General features: G+C 45.6%; 1 protein-coding gene and 1 long non-coding RNA gene across 3 annotated transcripts in view; one reads left to right on the top strand and one right to left on the bottom strand.

Annotated features, from left to right (window-relative positions):
* Nucleotides 1-14,904, bottom strand: part of DPF3 (double PHD fingers 3) — a 249,968-nt gene that overhangs the window by 101,628 nt on the left and 133,436 nt on the right. For both annotated transcript variants that reach the window (XM_029951159.1, XM_029951160.1), the window contains exons 4-5: nucleotides 8,055-8,182; nucleotides 305-400 (exon numbers count right to left, since the gene is read on the bottom strand). In XM_029951159.1, the coding sequence (XP_029807019.1) occupies nucleotides 305-400; nucleotides 8,055-8,182 (224 nt within the window). The remainder of the gene's footprint in view (nucleotides 1-304; nucleotides 401-8,054; nucleotides 8,183-14,904) is intronic.
* On the top strand, nucleotides 6,374-7,292 carry LOC115301355. The gene is made up of 2 exons (XR_003913087.1): nucleotides 6,374-6,440; nucleotides 6,785-7,292. It is a non-coding gene; the product is annotated as an uncharacterized LOC115301355 (long non-coding RNA).

Genomic DNA, 14,904 nt, shown 5'->3' with positions numbered 1-14,904 from the left:
CCAACATTCACATTTTCTTCATCCTCTACCCTTCCCCAGACCCCATCCCAACCCTCCCAGGATCCTCACTGTCCCCTCAGGGTACCCTCTCCCACTTCTTCTCCCTCCTGTAAGGGCTAAACTCTTACATGCTATCACCTGGGATCAGAGCTCTTCTGGAATTTTCCTCTCGGAGCATTCATCAAGGGAGAACGTGTATATGAGCTCTGTCTGCTTGAAGTGGGACTTTGGGTCTGCAGACTAGATGTTCTTCCGCCCTCAGCCTCCCTTATCTCTTCCCTCCATCATGGCATCCCCAGCTTACCCGTCCTCTGGTCCTATTCTTTCGCTTGGGAATATCCTCTTCTAAATCTTCTTCTTCATTTCCTTCTTCTACATTCTCGTCATTTTCCAGAACCCTCTGAAAAGACAAAAAAATAAACAAAAGAGTTGAGAAATAAAATGCAAAGGAGAAAGCCATTAGGGGGTGATTTGAAGAGGCGGGGAGTTCTATTTTGTTGTTATGTCTTAACAAAGCAAGACACTGCCCTTGCTTGGGAAGCAGGGCCTCCAAGATGCTGCCCAGAGTCTGAGCTCTGGGCGGTAACAACTCTCTCAAACCTTTGGGCCCCTTCCAGCCCAATCCTCCCAGAACACTGACTTTTTTCAACTCTTTTTGCCCAAGAAACATTTTCTAAAAAGAGAACACTCTAGTAGGGGCACTTTTAGATGTGGACCCAAGATGCTTTTTAAAACTTAACTATTTAAATGTAATTTTCCTTTTGTTCCTAAATATGAAAATATGTTCCTTCTTTCTCTGCCATTCTGGAACCCTGCCCTGGTTGATGAAAACAAGTAACTTCCTGTTCATCTGACCAGAATTTGACATGAATGTGTTGTTCTTAATCATCCATTGTTTTTTTTTTAAAGAAAAATTGGTTTTTATTACAACACATTACTTGTAATAAAGCTTAAAGACCAGGAATTTAATTATCAGTTTCCAACAGCCCTGGAGTCACACAGCAGCAGAGAATCCAATTTCCATTTTACAGGTGAATAAACTGAGGCTAAAAACAGTTTTGATTGCCCAAGGTCAATCAACAAATCCAAGACCAAAGCCAAGTCAGGTTCATCAGCTCAGTTTTCTATCCACTCCTCAGCCCTATGCCTGAAGATTGAGGTATATTATATAGATCCTTCGGGAGTGGGGGGGGACAGGTAAGGAGTGTACTTCTAGATTTCAGGGAGAAATGAAAGATTGTGGCAGAGGGCCCAGCTCTCCAGAGTGAAAGTGAAATAAGGAAAAGGGATATGGAGCTCACTGGACTCCATGTCAGGGGCCCTAGGAGCTTCTTTATGGACTCACTGTGCAACTTCGGGCAAGTCATCATCACTTCATGCCTCAGTTTCCCAATTATAAAATAGGTATCCATTTATTCATTCAATCAACAAACATTTGTCTAGTGCTGACTACTTGGCTGTACTACATGCTAGACAAGCCACAAAAAATGATTAGAGTCCATCCTGGCCCTAAAAGGATGCTACTGTATAGTGAAAGGAAAACAGACTTCAAGAAAAACCACAACCACATAGTTACTACTGCCATAAATGCAGTGACGGGCAGGTGCAAGTTTCTAGGAGAGGCTGTTAGAAGTTTCTCAGAGGGTCAGGAGAGGCTTACCTGAGGGAGTGACCTAAGAGAGTTGAGATGTAAAGGATGAACAAAGACTAGCCTGGGGAATGGAGACAGAGGGCAGGGTGGGAGGAAAGGTATTCTGGGCAGAGGGAACATCATGGGCAAACTCCCTGAGGGAGGGAGAGGAATATGGCTTGTCCACGTTGCAGAAAGAGGCAAGTGTGACTAGAGCTCAGTGACTCAGAGAGAGACTGGTATAAGAGGAAGCTAAAAACAAAGGCAGGCACCATATTATACACAACAACAGCATCCACCCACACTTGTGATGGTGTGACAATCAAACAAGCTGTGAAAGGGCTTAGGAGCAGCACATCCGGCACTGCTGTGTGGTATCACCATCACTGGTCAGGTGGCCTCCTGGACAATGTGTGTGGCCTGTCCTCTAAGCGGGAAGGCCAGGAGTGAGTTTCCAGGTATCTGCTCCCACTCTCTTCTTGTTAGAGTTCTCTTCCAACCACAGGGGTTCAGACACTGCTAATTACAAATCCTCACAAAGAACTCAAAACAAGTCTAGTAAATTCTCCAGCTTCTCTACAGGGCTTACTTGGGAAGCCATCAGCTGATGACACATGGGTGTTCTCAGAGCCAGCCCCAGCCATCTGACAGAGAAGTAGCTCTGTCTTCTAGACACGACCTCTGGCCCAACGCAGGAAAACACTGGCCCAGGTCGCAAGCAAGCCTCCTAGGCTCTTTGCACCTTGGCTCCCTGAACCGTCAGCGGGAACACAAGGGAAAGTCAAGCAAGACAATGACAAGTCAAATGCTCTGCAGACTCTGGTGAAAAGATGCAGTATAAACATGAGGTGTTGTTGTTATGACTGTTGTTGCTGTTCAAACAGCCATCCTGCCAACTTCTGGGTCTTGGAGTCATTTAATCATGGTGAGTTCCAAGTGCCTCACATTTAAAGATCATTGCCTCTGGTATCTGGTACAATCTGACTCCATTCTCGTTTTTTATTATGAAGGTATTTATGACCTGCAATATGGACTCGAGGCTGGAAGGTAGAAAACTGGTTGAAGGCAGCTGAGCTGGTCTTCAGCAGTGCCGCCTGGCCCCGATGTGACAGCAGCCGCCCCGGTGTGTTTGCATTTCCTGCGACATGGCCCTGACACCCAGAAGCCTCTCTGCATAACTAGGGAGGAGCCAGGAGTCCCTAACAAACAAAGCTCACATTCAGGGCTCAGGAAGCAGAGGGGGCGTCCTGTGCAGAGGAGTCAAGGGCAGGGATCCAACTGAGATGCAGCCGATCCCCCACTAACATTCTTGCATTCCCTGTCCAAGGACATTATCTGGAAAATAAACACATTTTAAAATAACTTTTCTCCCTGTTACTCTAAACAGTCTTTATGGTGATGATAACAATGGTTTGTGGCTGTGTTTAAAAAAGAAAAAGGAATGCCTTTAAAAGACTCCATTATCTCTGGCCTGGAACATTGCAAAGCCTCCTAACTGATTACCCTCCGCCCGCTGGCCCCGCATTTTCTCCTTTCCACGCAACAGCCAGAGGGATCCTGAGGAAACACAAATTCGCTGCCCTGGTTAACATGGCGTCCTTTTTCACTCCCATGAAATCATGTGCTTCCTCATGTCCTGAGAAGCCAGAGTGGTCTGACGCTGCCAGACCCTCCTACTCCATTCTAGGCCTTTCTCTCCCTGGCGCAGTCCTCTAAGCCACACAGGCCTTCTGTCGAGTTTTCTTCCCCTTTTTTCTTTTTCTTTTTATTTACTGAGGTATAACTGACATGTAATATTACATTAGTTTCAGGTGAACAACATCGTGATCTGACATTTGTGTACACTGCAAAATAGTCACCGCGGTAAGTCTAGTTAACATCTGTCACCCTGCAAAATTAATACAATGTTATTAACTACACTCCCCGTGCTGTACATTACATCCTCATGACTTATTTTATAACTGGGAGTTCGTACTTCTTAATTCCCTTTATCCACTTCACATCCTCCTGATCCCCCCTCCTGTCTGGCAACCACCAATCTGTTCTCTGTCTCTATAAGACTGGGTTTTGTTTTGTTTGTTCTGTTTTTTAGATTCAATATATAAGGGAAATCATGTGGTATTTGCCTTTCTCTGATTTATTTCACTTAGCATAATAGCCTCAAGGTCCAGCCATGTTGTTGCAAATGGTAAGAGTTCATTCTTTTTCATGGCTGAGTACTATCCCACTGTGTATATATACCACATCTTCTTTATCTACTCATCCAGCAATGGACATTTAGATTGTTTCCATAGCTAGCTATTGTAAATAATGCAATGAACGTAGCGGTGCATATGTTTTTAAACTAGTATTTTCATTTCCTTCAGATAGATACTCAGAAGTGGAATTACTAGATCATATGGTAGCTCTATTTTTTAATTTTTTGAGGAAACTCTATACATTTTCCATAGTTGCTGCACCGATTTACAATCCCACCAAGAGTGTACGAGGATTTCCTTTTCTCCACATCCTTGCCAACACTTGTTACTTTTGTCACATCCTGACAGGTGTGAGGTGATCTCACTGTGGTTTGATTTGCATTTCCTTGATGATGAATGATGTTAACCATCTTTTAATGGGCCTGTTGGCCATCTGTATGTCTTCTTTGGCAAGATGTTTGTTCAGGTCCCTTGACCATTTTTTTCTAATCTTCATTTATTTTTAAGAGAGAGAGAGAGACAGAGTGTGAGCGGGGAGGAACAGAGACAAAGGGAGACACAGAATCCGAAGCAGCCTCCAGGCTCCAAGCTGTCATCACAGAGCCTGACTCGGGGCTAGAACTCACAAACCATGAGATCATGTCCTGAGCCAAAGGCAGCTGCTTCACCGACTGAGCCACCTAGGTGCCCCTCCTCTGACCATTTTGTAATTGAATTGTTTGGGGCTTTTTGTTGTTGTTGTTGTTGTTGTTGTTGTTGGGGATTTTTGTTGTTGTTGTTGTTGTTGTTGTTGTTGTTGAGTTCCATGAGTTCTGCATCTTCTGTCTGTTCTTTCCAAACCACCAGCTCAGACCTATCTTGAAACCTTCACACACACTGTTCCTCTACCCAGGAAGCTCCTCCCCATAGCCTCACTTCACTTGTTCCTTCCCATCCCTTAGGACAGAGGTTAAATCCCTTATCTCCCATAGGACACTATCTAGAATCTGTCCCTCCTCTTACACTGAATCTTCAGACTCTGTTCTTTTCATGGTAGTTTACCTGAAATGCAATTATTTCCTTTGTTTACTTGTTTTCTGTCTATATATCATACTAGAACATAAAGGTGAACCAATGGGACTGGTCTCTTGGCTTCTCTGTCTCCCCTGAACCTAGCACAGTGCCTGCTTAGAGGAGGCACTCAATACCCTTTGGTTAAATGAATGAACTTTTTAAAATGGAGCAAATAGAGTCCAGATACTATATATGTACTTTATTTTACTAACCAAAGCCAATAAGAACACGTAAACTTATTTGGCTCATGGTCCTGGCTTCAGCTTCTAGCACAGTAGATAGGAGCCCATCTCTGCACATATCAGACCGTCCATTTCCAGGGGATGTTAGTGATGATGATGACTTCACAGTAATGACCCATACACTGGCCCAAGGCTGCCTGAAAAGAACTCGAACCAGCTCAAAAGGGTAAGAGACTCCCTATCACTAGAGCATCAGGGCTTCAGGACAATGGCTCTGTCCCATCCACTGATTCTGTTAAATTATGCTAACTGCACAATATGGATGTGACAGACCTTAACCTCAAAGACCTGAAAGTCCAAAAATGGGGGGGGGGGGGAAGAGGGGAATACATGAAGAGGGGAAAAAGCAAAGAAGAAAGGGACTAGACACCCTAAATGCCAGTGACAAGAAGAGATCCCTCTGGCTGTGGGGCAATCAAGAAAGGCTTCCTGGGCGAGGTGGTATTGGGGCTGAGGCTAACTGATGGGTAGAATTTGTACACATAGAGTAGAAGAAGAAATCACCAGGTAAAGGACATGACATGACCACAAGCACAGAGGGAAGAAGACTGAAGAACAGGGGAGCACAGGAATGAGGGGAAAATAAGCCTGAAAACTAGGTTAGGAGCAGAAAGAGGAGGTCCAAGAAAATCACACTCACCATTTTGGATTGACCTAGTAGGAAATGAGTGTTTCAGCTAAGTTTTTTAAGCAAGAGATTGGCACAAGCTTGCTTTCTTTCAGGATGAACGATCAGCTGGCAACGTAGGACATGCTGGAAGGGAATGACTGGGAACGGGGTGACTCCCAGAAATCTGTTCACTTGCACATCCGTTCAAGAGATATTTATTGCGTACCTACTATGTGCTAGGCACTGTTTGCATGCTTCAGATATATTAGTGAACAAGACAGACAAAGAATCCCACCCCTGAGCTTACATTCTATTGGAAGAAAACAGAAAATAAGCAATCACTTAACAAATCAGCAAATTTCAAAGCATGTTAGATTGTGATCAAAGCTATGGGAAGAAAAAAGAAATAGCAAAAGAAAGCAGAGTAAGGGAATCAGGAGCACTGGGGGGCAGGGAGGGCACAGGATGTGGCTGCACACACAGTGATCAGAGTAAACTTCATAAAGAAGCGACAGGAGCACAAAGTGCAGAAGGGGAGGGGGAGGGCCTAGCTGATGTCTGGGGAGAGGACTCTGCAGACACAGGAAACAGGGTGAGTAAAACCTCGAGGCAAGAGAGTGCCTAGTGTGTTCTAGAAAGAGCAAAAAGAAGTTAGTGTGCCTGCAGCAGAGTGAGCAAGGGAAAGCCAGAACAACCGAGTCGGGGAGGTAAGAGGTCTTGACTTTTTATTCTGAGACAACAGAATAAAAAATTTGGGGGCCCGGGAGTGACAGGATCAACTTAGGTATTGAGGGGTTCCCTCTGAGCCACCAGCAAGGGCACCGTTCAGAGAGCAATTGCAGGGGACCCTGAGTAGCTCAGTTGGTTGAGCGTCCAACTTGAGCTCAGGTCATGATCTCACAGTTCCTGAGTTCGAGCCCCACGTCAGGCTCTGTGCCACAGTTCAGAACCTGGAGCCTGCTTCAGATTCTGTGTCTCCCTGTCTCTGTCCCTCCCCTGCTCTCTCCCTTAAAAATAAATATTTAAGAAGAATTTTTTTTTTAATACAAAGCAATTGGAGCCCTTCAGACCAGAGATGACAGTGGCCGGGACCGGGGCAGAAGCCGGGGGACCTGATAAGAAGAGTCTGTGCTCTGGATTTGGGTTGCGGGCACAGTTCACAGGTTTCCAATGAACTGGCTCTTGGCTGTGACAGATGACTCCAAGGGGCAAGCGACACATGGAGGTTACAGCTTTTAAGGATTTTTACTAGGGCCGTACCTCTCAGGAGGAGAGGAGGCAGCCAAGAGAAGCCATGTTGTAACATGGAGAAAACTTGACCAACCATCTGAACACAGGATGGCAGAGAAGGAGGCCAATTCACTGCTTGTTTCTACATCTTTATTGAGACTCGACTGCTGGACACATGCCAGGCCCCCAGGGGACAACAGTGAATACAATAGCATGTCCCTGACTCAGTGGAATGACCTGACTTGGTGGTACTTATGAAGCAAACCAAAACTTCAACTGTTATGGCTTTAATTATAACTTCAATAAATTCATATGCAAATATCAAATTAGATAGACAATAAATATGTAATCTGATATATAATATGTGTCACATAAAATATGAAGTATAATAAAATATACATTTACTATAAATGTAATTTGATTTTAATAATTGAATTACATTTAATTATTAACACTGTTGTTTAATATTTATATTAATTAATATTACTACAATATTCTGTGCCAACCATTGTATTCAACACCAGAGATTCAAGACAGATGAATGAGAAACGGTCAGAGCGTACCATTATCGTCTTGAGTAGGAAGAGCCCCAGTGGTACCAGGAACAGAGGGTGCTAAACAAACAGGGACAGGACCCACCAGCCCTGCTTGAACGGTGACTCTGACACTGGCCTTGAAGAAGGCGAGGGTGCTGCTGTGGACTTGAGCTGAGGACAGGGTATGAGGATGTGGCAGCGAAGAGCAAGCTGGTGTAGACAAACCCCCAAGGTTTCAAGATTGAACTACGGTCTGTTCGCTCCCCAGGGGTGAGGACTCCCTGTCTCTTGTTCACCATCATGTCCCCCAGGACCCAGCACGGTGCCTGGCACACAGCAAGCAAAATATATATTTTGAATGTATACACTGGGACACGAAGGGAGAGGAATTATGACTTCCGGGGGATGGGGGACAGGTTAAATTAGAAAAGAATTTGCGAGTCTCCCAGCAGCAGCGCCACGGGGCAGTTTGGGAGGAGGACGCCCAGCAGTGCTGGAGTTCTGGAACCACATGGTGATGCTCTGGACACACCCCCACAGCGGGCACAGAAATACCTGTACTTCCTGGACGCTTTCCTCCTCTCTGACATCCACCTTCTTCTCGACACCCTCACCACGGAGCAAGGCTTCCAGCGTGGTGCTTTCTGAGGTGAAGCCATCCTTTTTCAGGGGCAGCTCCACTTCTGAAAAGTAGGGACAGAGAAGCAGGGTCAGGCTGTTAGCTTAGAAGCAAGAGGGACGGGAGGGACAGCGGGTGGTCCTGAGGGCACGCAGGAACCAGAAGCTCTGGATGGGGCTCAAGATAGCCTGCGCTCTCTCCTCTGGGAGGAAGACGAACACTGGAGGTGAGTCTGGCTTTCCATCTCCTATTCACAGTCCCAGAGACAGACTCCAACCCCGCCGATACCCTCAGATACGGCAGAGGCAGCACAGAAGCGGCACCGAAAGGGCAGTGGCTCTGGGTAAGGTGCACCCACAGAGTGAGGGCAACAATGCCCAGTGCCCCACAGGGCCATTGTGTGGGGCATAAATATGTTCCTTCACCTTAAAGTGCTTTGAAAACTCTACAGCAACACACCACACCAACGTTAGCCTCAAGGCTTATTACTCTCTCCCTCTACCCCAAGTCTGTCTGGCAACTCCACCATCTCCCCTCAGCCACACTGCCTGCCTGGCTCCAGGTGGCTCCATGAGAAGTGACTCTAGGGCACCTGGGTGGCTCAGTCAGTTGAGCATCTGACTCTTGATTTTGGCCCAGGTCATGATCCCAAGGTTGTGGGATTGAGCCACAAGTCAGGCACCACACTGACTGAGTATAGAATCAGTTTAAGATTTTCTATCCTTCTCTCTCTTTCTTTCTCTCTCTTCCTCTGCCTCTCTCCCCCACATGTGCTCTCTCTCTCTCTCTAAAATAAAATTTTAAAATATTTTAATTTTTAAAAAGAAGCTGTTTCAACCTCAGAGAGGATGTTCTCCTCAAGGGAGACCACTAAAGCCACTACATACAAAGACCACTAAAGCCAAGGGAAGAGATGAGGGAGCACAGATACCTAACAGACCCAGATCAATGGCTGGAGACTGCTGTGCCTGCATACCAGGGCACATTTTCTGAGATGCCACAGTTTGATCAGCTACCTAGGGCTTGAGGTCATGGGGCCAGCTGAGCAGTGGCGGCCCGCCTCAGCGCTCCGCGTGGAAGCCCAAAGGAAGATTTTTGGTTCTGGTTTTGTTAAATTAAAAACAGAAACCTCAGGTACAGGTGATCCTATTTTGATTTGCTACAAAACATTCATCCAATCTCCTCTAATTTTGTACCTCATATCCCCATGGCAGTTAGAGGCTTGGCTCCTATCCTGTTATCAGGTAAGATGAACATAGGAATATGAGGGGGTTGGTGCCCAAGAAAACAGTCAGGGGGAACGAATGGCCTGTGTGTGTGGTGGGGGGCGGGGGTGGGGGTGGCATTGAGAGTTTAGCGTAGGAGCTATTTACAGAGATGAGGGCAGGAGCAAGGGAGCAACATGGAAAGGTGGGGCATCCCAGGGGAGTTACCAAATGGGGAGCCGTTACCACTGCTATTCCTGGAGGGACAGGAGAGCATTTGCAAGAATCTAGAGAGATCTGTGACTTGCAGCCTCAGTGAGCTCACGAGCAAGAGAACCAAGTTAAAGGGACGTGTAGTCCAACCTCTCTTTCCATCCCTGCCTTCCTCCTCTGCCCTCCCACTGGCCAACCTCAACTAGACGCCAGAGGGCAAGGGAGCCTCACTGACGCAGCACACCAAGGTCAGTTTCCCAGGATAAAGGAGACTAAAGGTCAGTGCCCCGGGAGGAAGAGCGGATCTGGGGGAGAAAATGGAAGTAATGGCACAATCAAGCCCTCCTCTGCTGGGCTTTATTCTGATTCAAATGGAACTCTACTCGCCACTCCCATCTCCTCAGAGCCAGACGCAGGCTGACCAGTCCACAAGAAAGAAGCACTAGAGTATTCCATTAGAACTGAAGAAACCCACACCTACATGTGACCAGCCAGCCCCCCAGAGGAAGAGGATGGGAAGGAGAAACAGCATCTAAAGTTCCTTGAGAGACAAGATCTTTGGGATTTTTCTTATCCAAAAAGGCAAGCGAAGGGTCCATGTCCATCAACAAGTACCAGCACCGACTCAATCCTTCCTGAAACTCATCCATACACCTACTCACTCAACACATGTTTACATAGAACCATGCTGCTACCACTAGGCACACGGGAGGTGTACCAAACACCGACAGTCCTGGCCTCTGGGGGGTTTACAATCTAAGGAGACAGACACTAAACATGGCATGCAAAATAAGTATGCAATTACAAATTGTTGTGAGTGCAATGGGGGAAAACAACAGAGGAAAATGTGAAGGAAGAATACAGTGGGGGGTTTACTTTCGGTCAGGGGGTCAGGGACAGCCTACGTGATCAAGTTATGGTGAAGCTGAATGTCAGAGAAACAGTCCACTGAATGCTTTAATGAGCTCAGAGAGAGCCACTCCAGTGCCTACTCTTTCTCCCAAGTGGAAAAAAAAAGGCTTCTAGACGTCTAATACAAAACCATGAAAGCATGTTGCCTCGTGTCCTGTCCTTGGTAAAAAGAGAACAGCTGGTCACCATCCTTTGAGTTTATGATAATCATACATATATTTGAAGTTCATATCTTAGTATCCCCTTTAGCCCCCTCAGCAGTAAATAAATCCTATTTCCAGAATTGCACAGCCTTTTAGAGCTGAAAAAAGCCTTACGGATCATCTGCTTTAATCATTTCATTTTATAAACAAATGACCCGAGGCTCAGAGAAGTCAAATAACTTCACAGAAAGCCACACAGCAGAGTAAGAAGGCAGCCAAATGAACTTTCCTAGATGCCATTGAGCTCATGATGAGAGCCCCAATTCATGTATCCTAATTAGCCCTTTGCAGCCCCAGGCTGAGCCCCAATGGGCAGTGATATGTTTGTGTACATGCAGAGTGCACGTCACATAGTAAACATTCAAAATGTGGCAGCTGTTATTGCTATGTATTGTTTAACCCCCACCACCACCCAAGAGGTGAGCACAGTTACTATCCCATTTCACAGATGAGGATGCTGCAGCTTAAGTAGGTATAGAACTTGTTTAATGTCACATGGTCATTAAGGGGCAAAGCCCAACCTTGACCCCAATCTACCTCCAGAATCCATTCACATACTCTCTAGCTTGCATAGACATCACCTTGTCTCTCTTGGGTTCCTCCTTGAAAAGTCCTTTTCCCAACCTTTGTACACTCCCACTACATCTCTAAACTCTCTCCATAGTTTCCATATTTCTAAATAAAAGGCAGATCATTGCTGAAGCTGAGGGCAGGCAGGTCTGTGTCACGGCTCTGGGCTCTGCTCTATATGAACATTCCCATGTGGGATTCATCCCTTCTGCGACAGTATTAACCCCACGTGGAATTTTCCATTCATTGTGAACATCTCCTCCTCCTCCTCCTCCTCCTCCTCCTCCTCCTCCTCCTCCTCCTCTTCCCCTGCTAAAGATTCCTCCATCCTATTTTCCAATAATTCAGTCTACTCTCTTGGTCCTCTGGTCATTTACCAGATGGGCACAGTAGAAGAACCAATAGAGAAAAGAGAATCAAACTGGGAACAGTGAAATGGGCTCCCTAAATGCAAAGAGCCAGAGGGACTTCCAACAGCCTCTAGTGACCAATCCCTTGGGATGAAAGCATAGCACAGAAATACAAGGAACCCTTCCCAAGGCCATGGAGAAACTTAGTGGCATTATCTTAACCTAATTACCAAATATTTGATTGGCGCATAGAAGTTCTGCTTCCAGATGGCCCTGGAGTCAAGGTCCTGGTCTGCCTTGTATGAGCTGAGGGACCCCAGGCTAGTTACTCAGACCTCTGAGTCTCTGTTTCCTTAGGTGTTAAATAAGGATGATCACAATACCTCATGGTGTTGATGTGAAAATTGAACCATATAATACACTGTCTAAAGAAACTCTGAAAGAGCCACAAAACACCCGCGTGGAAAGAGAGTGGTGAGGTTTATCAATTTTTATTTGAATTTGGTTTTTCTATTCAAAACTTATCATTCAAACTTAGATCGTATATATAAAGAATGAAATGGTCCAAGTGCCCTATAAATGCTCCAAGTGAGGGGCACCTGGGTGGCTCAGTCGGTTAAGTGTCTAACTTCAGCTCAGGTCATGATCTTACAATTTATGGGTTCAAGCCCCACATCAGGCTTTGTGCTGACAGCTCAGAGACTGGAGCCTGTTTCGGATTCTGTGTCTCCCTCTCTCTCTGCCCCTCCCCCACTCATGCTCGGTCTCTCTCTCTCTCTCTCTCTCTCTCTCTCTCTCTCTCAAAAATAAATAAATGTTAAAAAAATTTTTTGATGTCGCTAGTTACTATCATCAAAGTTAGAATAATCCTGATTTTAATGATATCGCAGCACTGTCCAATAGAAACACAAATGCAAGCTACTCACATAATTTTAAGCTTTCCAGCAGTCACATTTTAAAAAGTAAAGCGCAAACGGGCACAACTAATTTCAATATATTTTCTCCAACCCACTGTATCCAAAACATTATCATTTCAATGTGTAACAAACATACAAAAAATTAATTCAATCTTTTGCATTCTTTGATTTGCACTGAGTCTTCAAAATCTGGCATTAATGTGATACAGTACATCTCAATTCAGATTAGCCATATTTCAAGTGTTTCATAGCCACATGTGGCTAGTGGTACCATATTAGTGCAGGTTTATAGTATTAAAAGGAACGTGTACTATGATTGTGTTTCCAAAAAACTGGAAGGACGTTAAGAATGGTTCTTAACGCTGCCTTCTTCACACCCAGCTGAGCACCATTCCAGACCAGCCTTCTAGCTGACCACTGGCAAACCCTGGTTTCAAAGCACTCTGGGTAAGGCTTGCAAGGTCAGAATGATAGGCCAACCAGTGCCCTCCCGCCAGACCAGCAGAGGGAACATTCCCTGGCTCCTGACCACTGGAGGTCCCAGAGCGAAGGGAAAAACAAAGTAACAGGTCCAACCTCTTGCACAACATACATCCTAGACATGCTCCCTATCGAACCCTTAGGGATTTCATTGATTGTTTTATTCTAATACATTCCATGTAGAGATAGGATTTAGTAATTCTTTGTAAGTGTACTCATTTTGACCCTCGCACAAATTTAGGGATCACATAACCTGACAATAGCCATCAAACATTTAACACTTAAAGAAAATGGTCCAAAACCCACACATAATTCATCTTTAAATTAGCCTGATTTTATACACAAGGATATAAACCCACGGATCGTTACTCTCTCCAGAGCAGCAGCAGCTGTCACCCAAGCCAGCCGCCTCCCTGGGCCCCCGTAAGCAGCGCTACCTCCACTTCTAATTGGGAAGAGAGATACTCCTTGGGTGACTTCCAGCACGATCCATCACACCAGAGACAGCTTCTGTGCAAACCGAAGCAAATCGGTTTCCAAATAAGAAAAAAAAACCTCTTAGACAAACAAGGATTGAAGCATAGGAAATCTTAAAAAAAAAAAAAAAAGAAAGAAAGAAAAAATGAATGAATGAATGAATGAAAAAAATGCACAAATAAAAGCAAAAAAAAAAAAAATTGCCAGGAAGTAGCTTCTATCCAGGGCTGTGGACAGGGCAGCCATCCTCTCTGGTGGAAATCAAAGCCACAGGCTTTTGACACAGGTGCCCCAAGCCTGCCACCCAACACACTGAGAGCAAAGCTTCCACTGGGCTGTTGGAACCACTGAGCTCATTAACAGGATGTGGGCGAGATGAACCCGAAAGTGCAACATAGGAGCACAGTGAGTAATTAAATCCCAGGCCATTTAAAAATGCAAACGCCTGGATGTCACAGGCTCACAGAGTCTGACTCCTCATGCGTTTTTTGGCTCAGGGCAGAGGAGTGGGAACCTGCAAGTCATATATATGGATTATAATAAAATATGCCATATAAAAAACAGATTAAGACAGTCCTTCTTTGGGGAAATATACAAAGAGAGGAGCTGTCTATTAGCTGTCGAGTTTGCAAGAGATACCATCTTCCCCAAGGGAAATAGTGGTGAAACACCCCAACAAGGCACATCCATCCATCCATCCATCACAGGCTCTCTCTGACTCAGGGACCTGGAGACAGAGTAATGGTGCCAAAGGGAGGGAGAAACCCCCACAGACAATGGCAGACAATCCTCGGCGACATCGGGAATGCTCAGATCTTTTTTTTTTTTTACCTGCCTCTAGATTTTCTTTAAAATTACAAATGTACAGTTTTTTTCTTCTGAGTGCTTATTATTTTAAGGAGTTAAGCTCATCATATTTCCTTGGATTTATACATCAACTTACACCAAGAAGCAAGGAGCTTAAGAATCATTATCTCATTCATCCCCATCAGAATCTCCGACTCCTGGGGAGAAAGAATGGGGGATGGATATTGTTATCCCTCACCACACAGGGGAAGAGATTGGGGTGAGGGGCACACCGAAGCCCTGATTTCCCGAGATGGTGGCAGGCCCGGGAATCCATCTGCTCGTTCCTCAGGGGTGCCATTTTCTTGGCTGCATTTGACTCCCTGTTTTGTGATTCATAAAGCTCAAAATAGATGAGGTTCACATTGAGGACCCATCACCCAGGCTGCACCCTGCAGGCCCTCGCTGCCACCTGTTTTAGAATCCCAGGATATCCATACCACAGGAAGGCTGATTGTCTCTCCATATGGCCTCTGTCTCCACTCTCTGATGAGCCTACCCACTCACCCCCAAGCCAACAGGCAAGGATGGGCCCTCATACACCCCCCCACACAGGTGAGCACCTCTGATGAGCATTTCCCCACCCCTGAGACACAGAAGAACACCCACATTG

This window comes from Suricata suricatta, chromosome 9, assembly GCF_006229205.1.
Source record: "Suricata suricatta isolate VVHF042 chromosome 9, meerkat_22Aug2017_6uvM2_HiC, whole genome shotgun sequence".
NCBI lineage: Eukaryota > Metazoa > Chordata > Mammalia > Carnivora > Herpestidae > Suricata > Suricata suricatta.
Note: the sequence above shows the minus strand (reverse complement) of the source record. Positions and strands in the feature narration are given on the sequence as shown.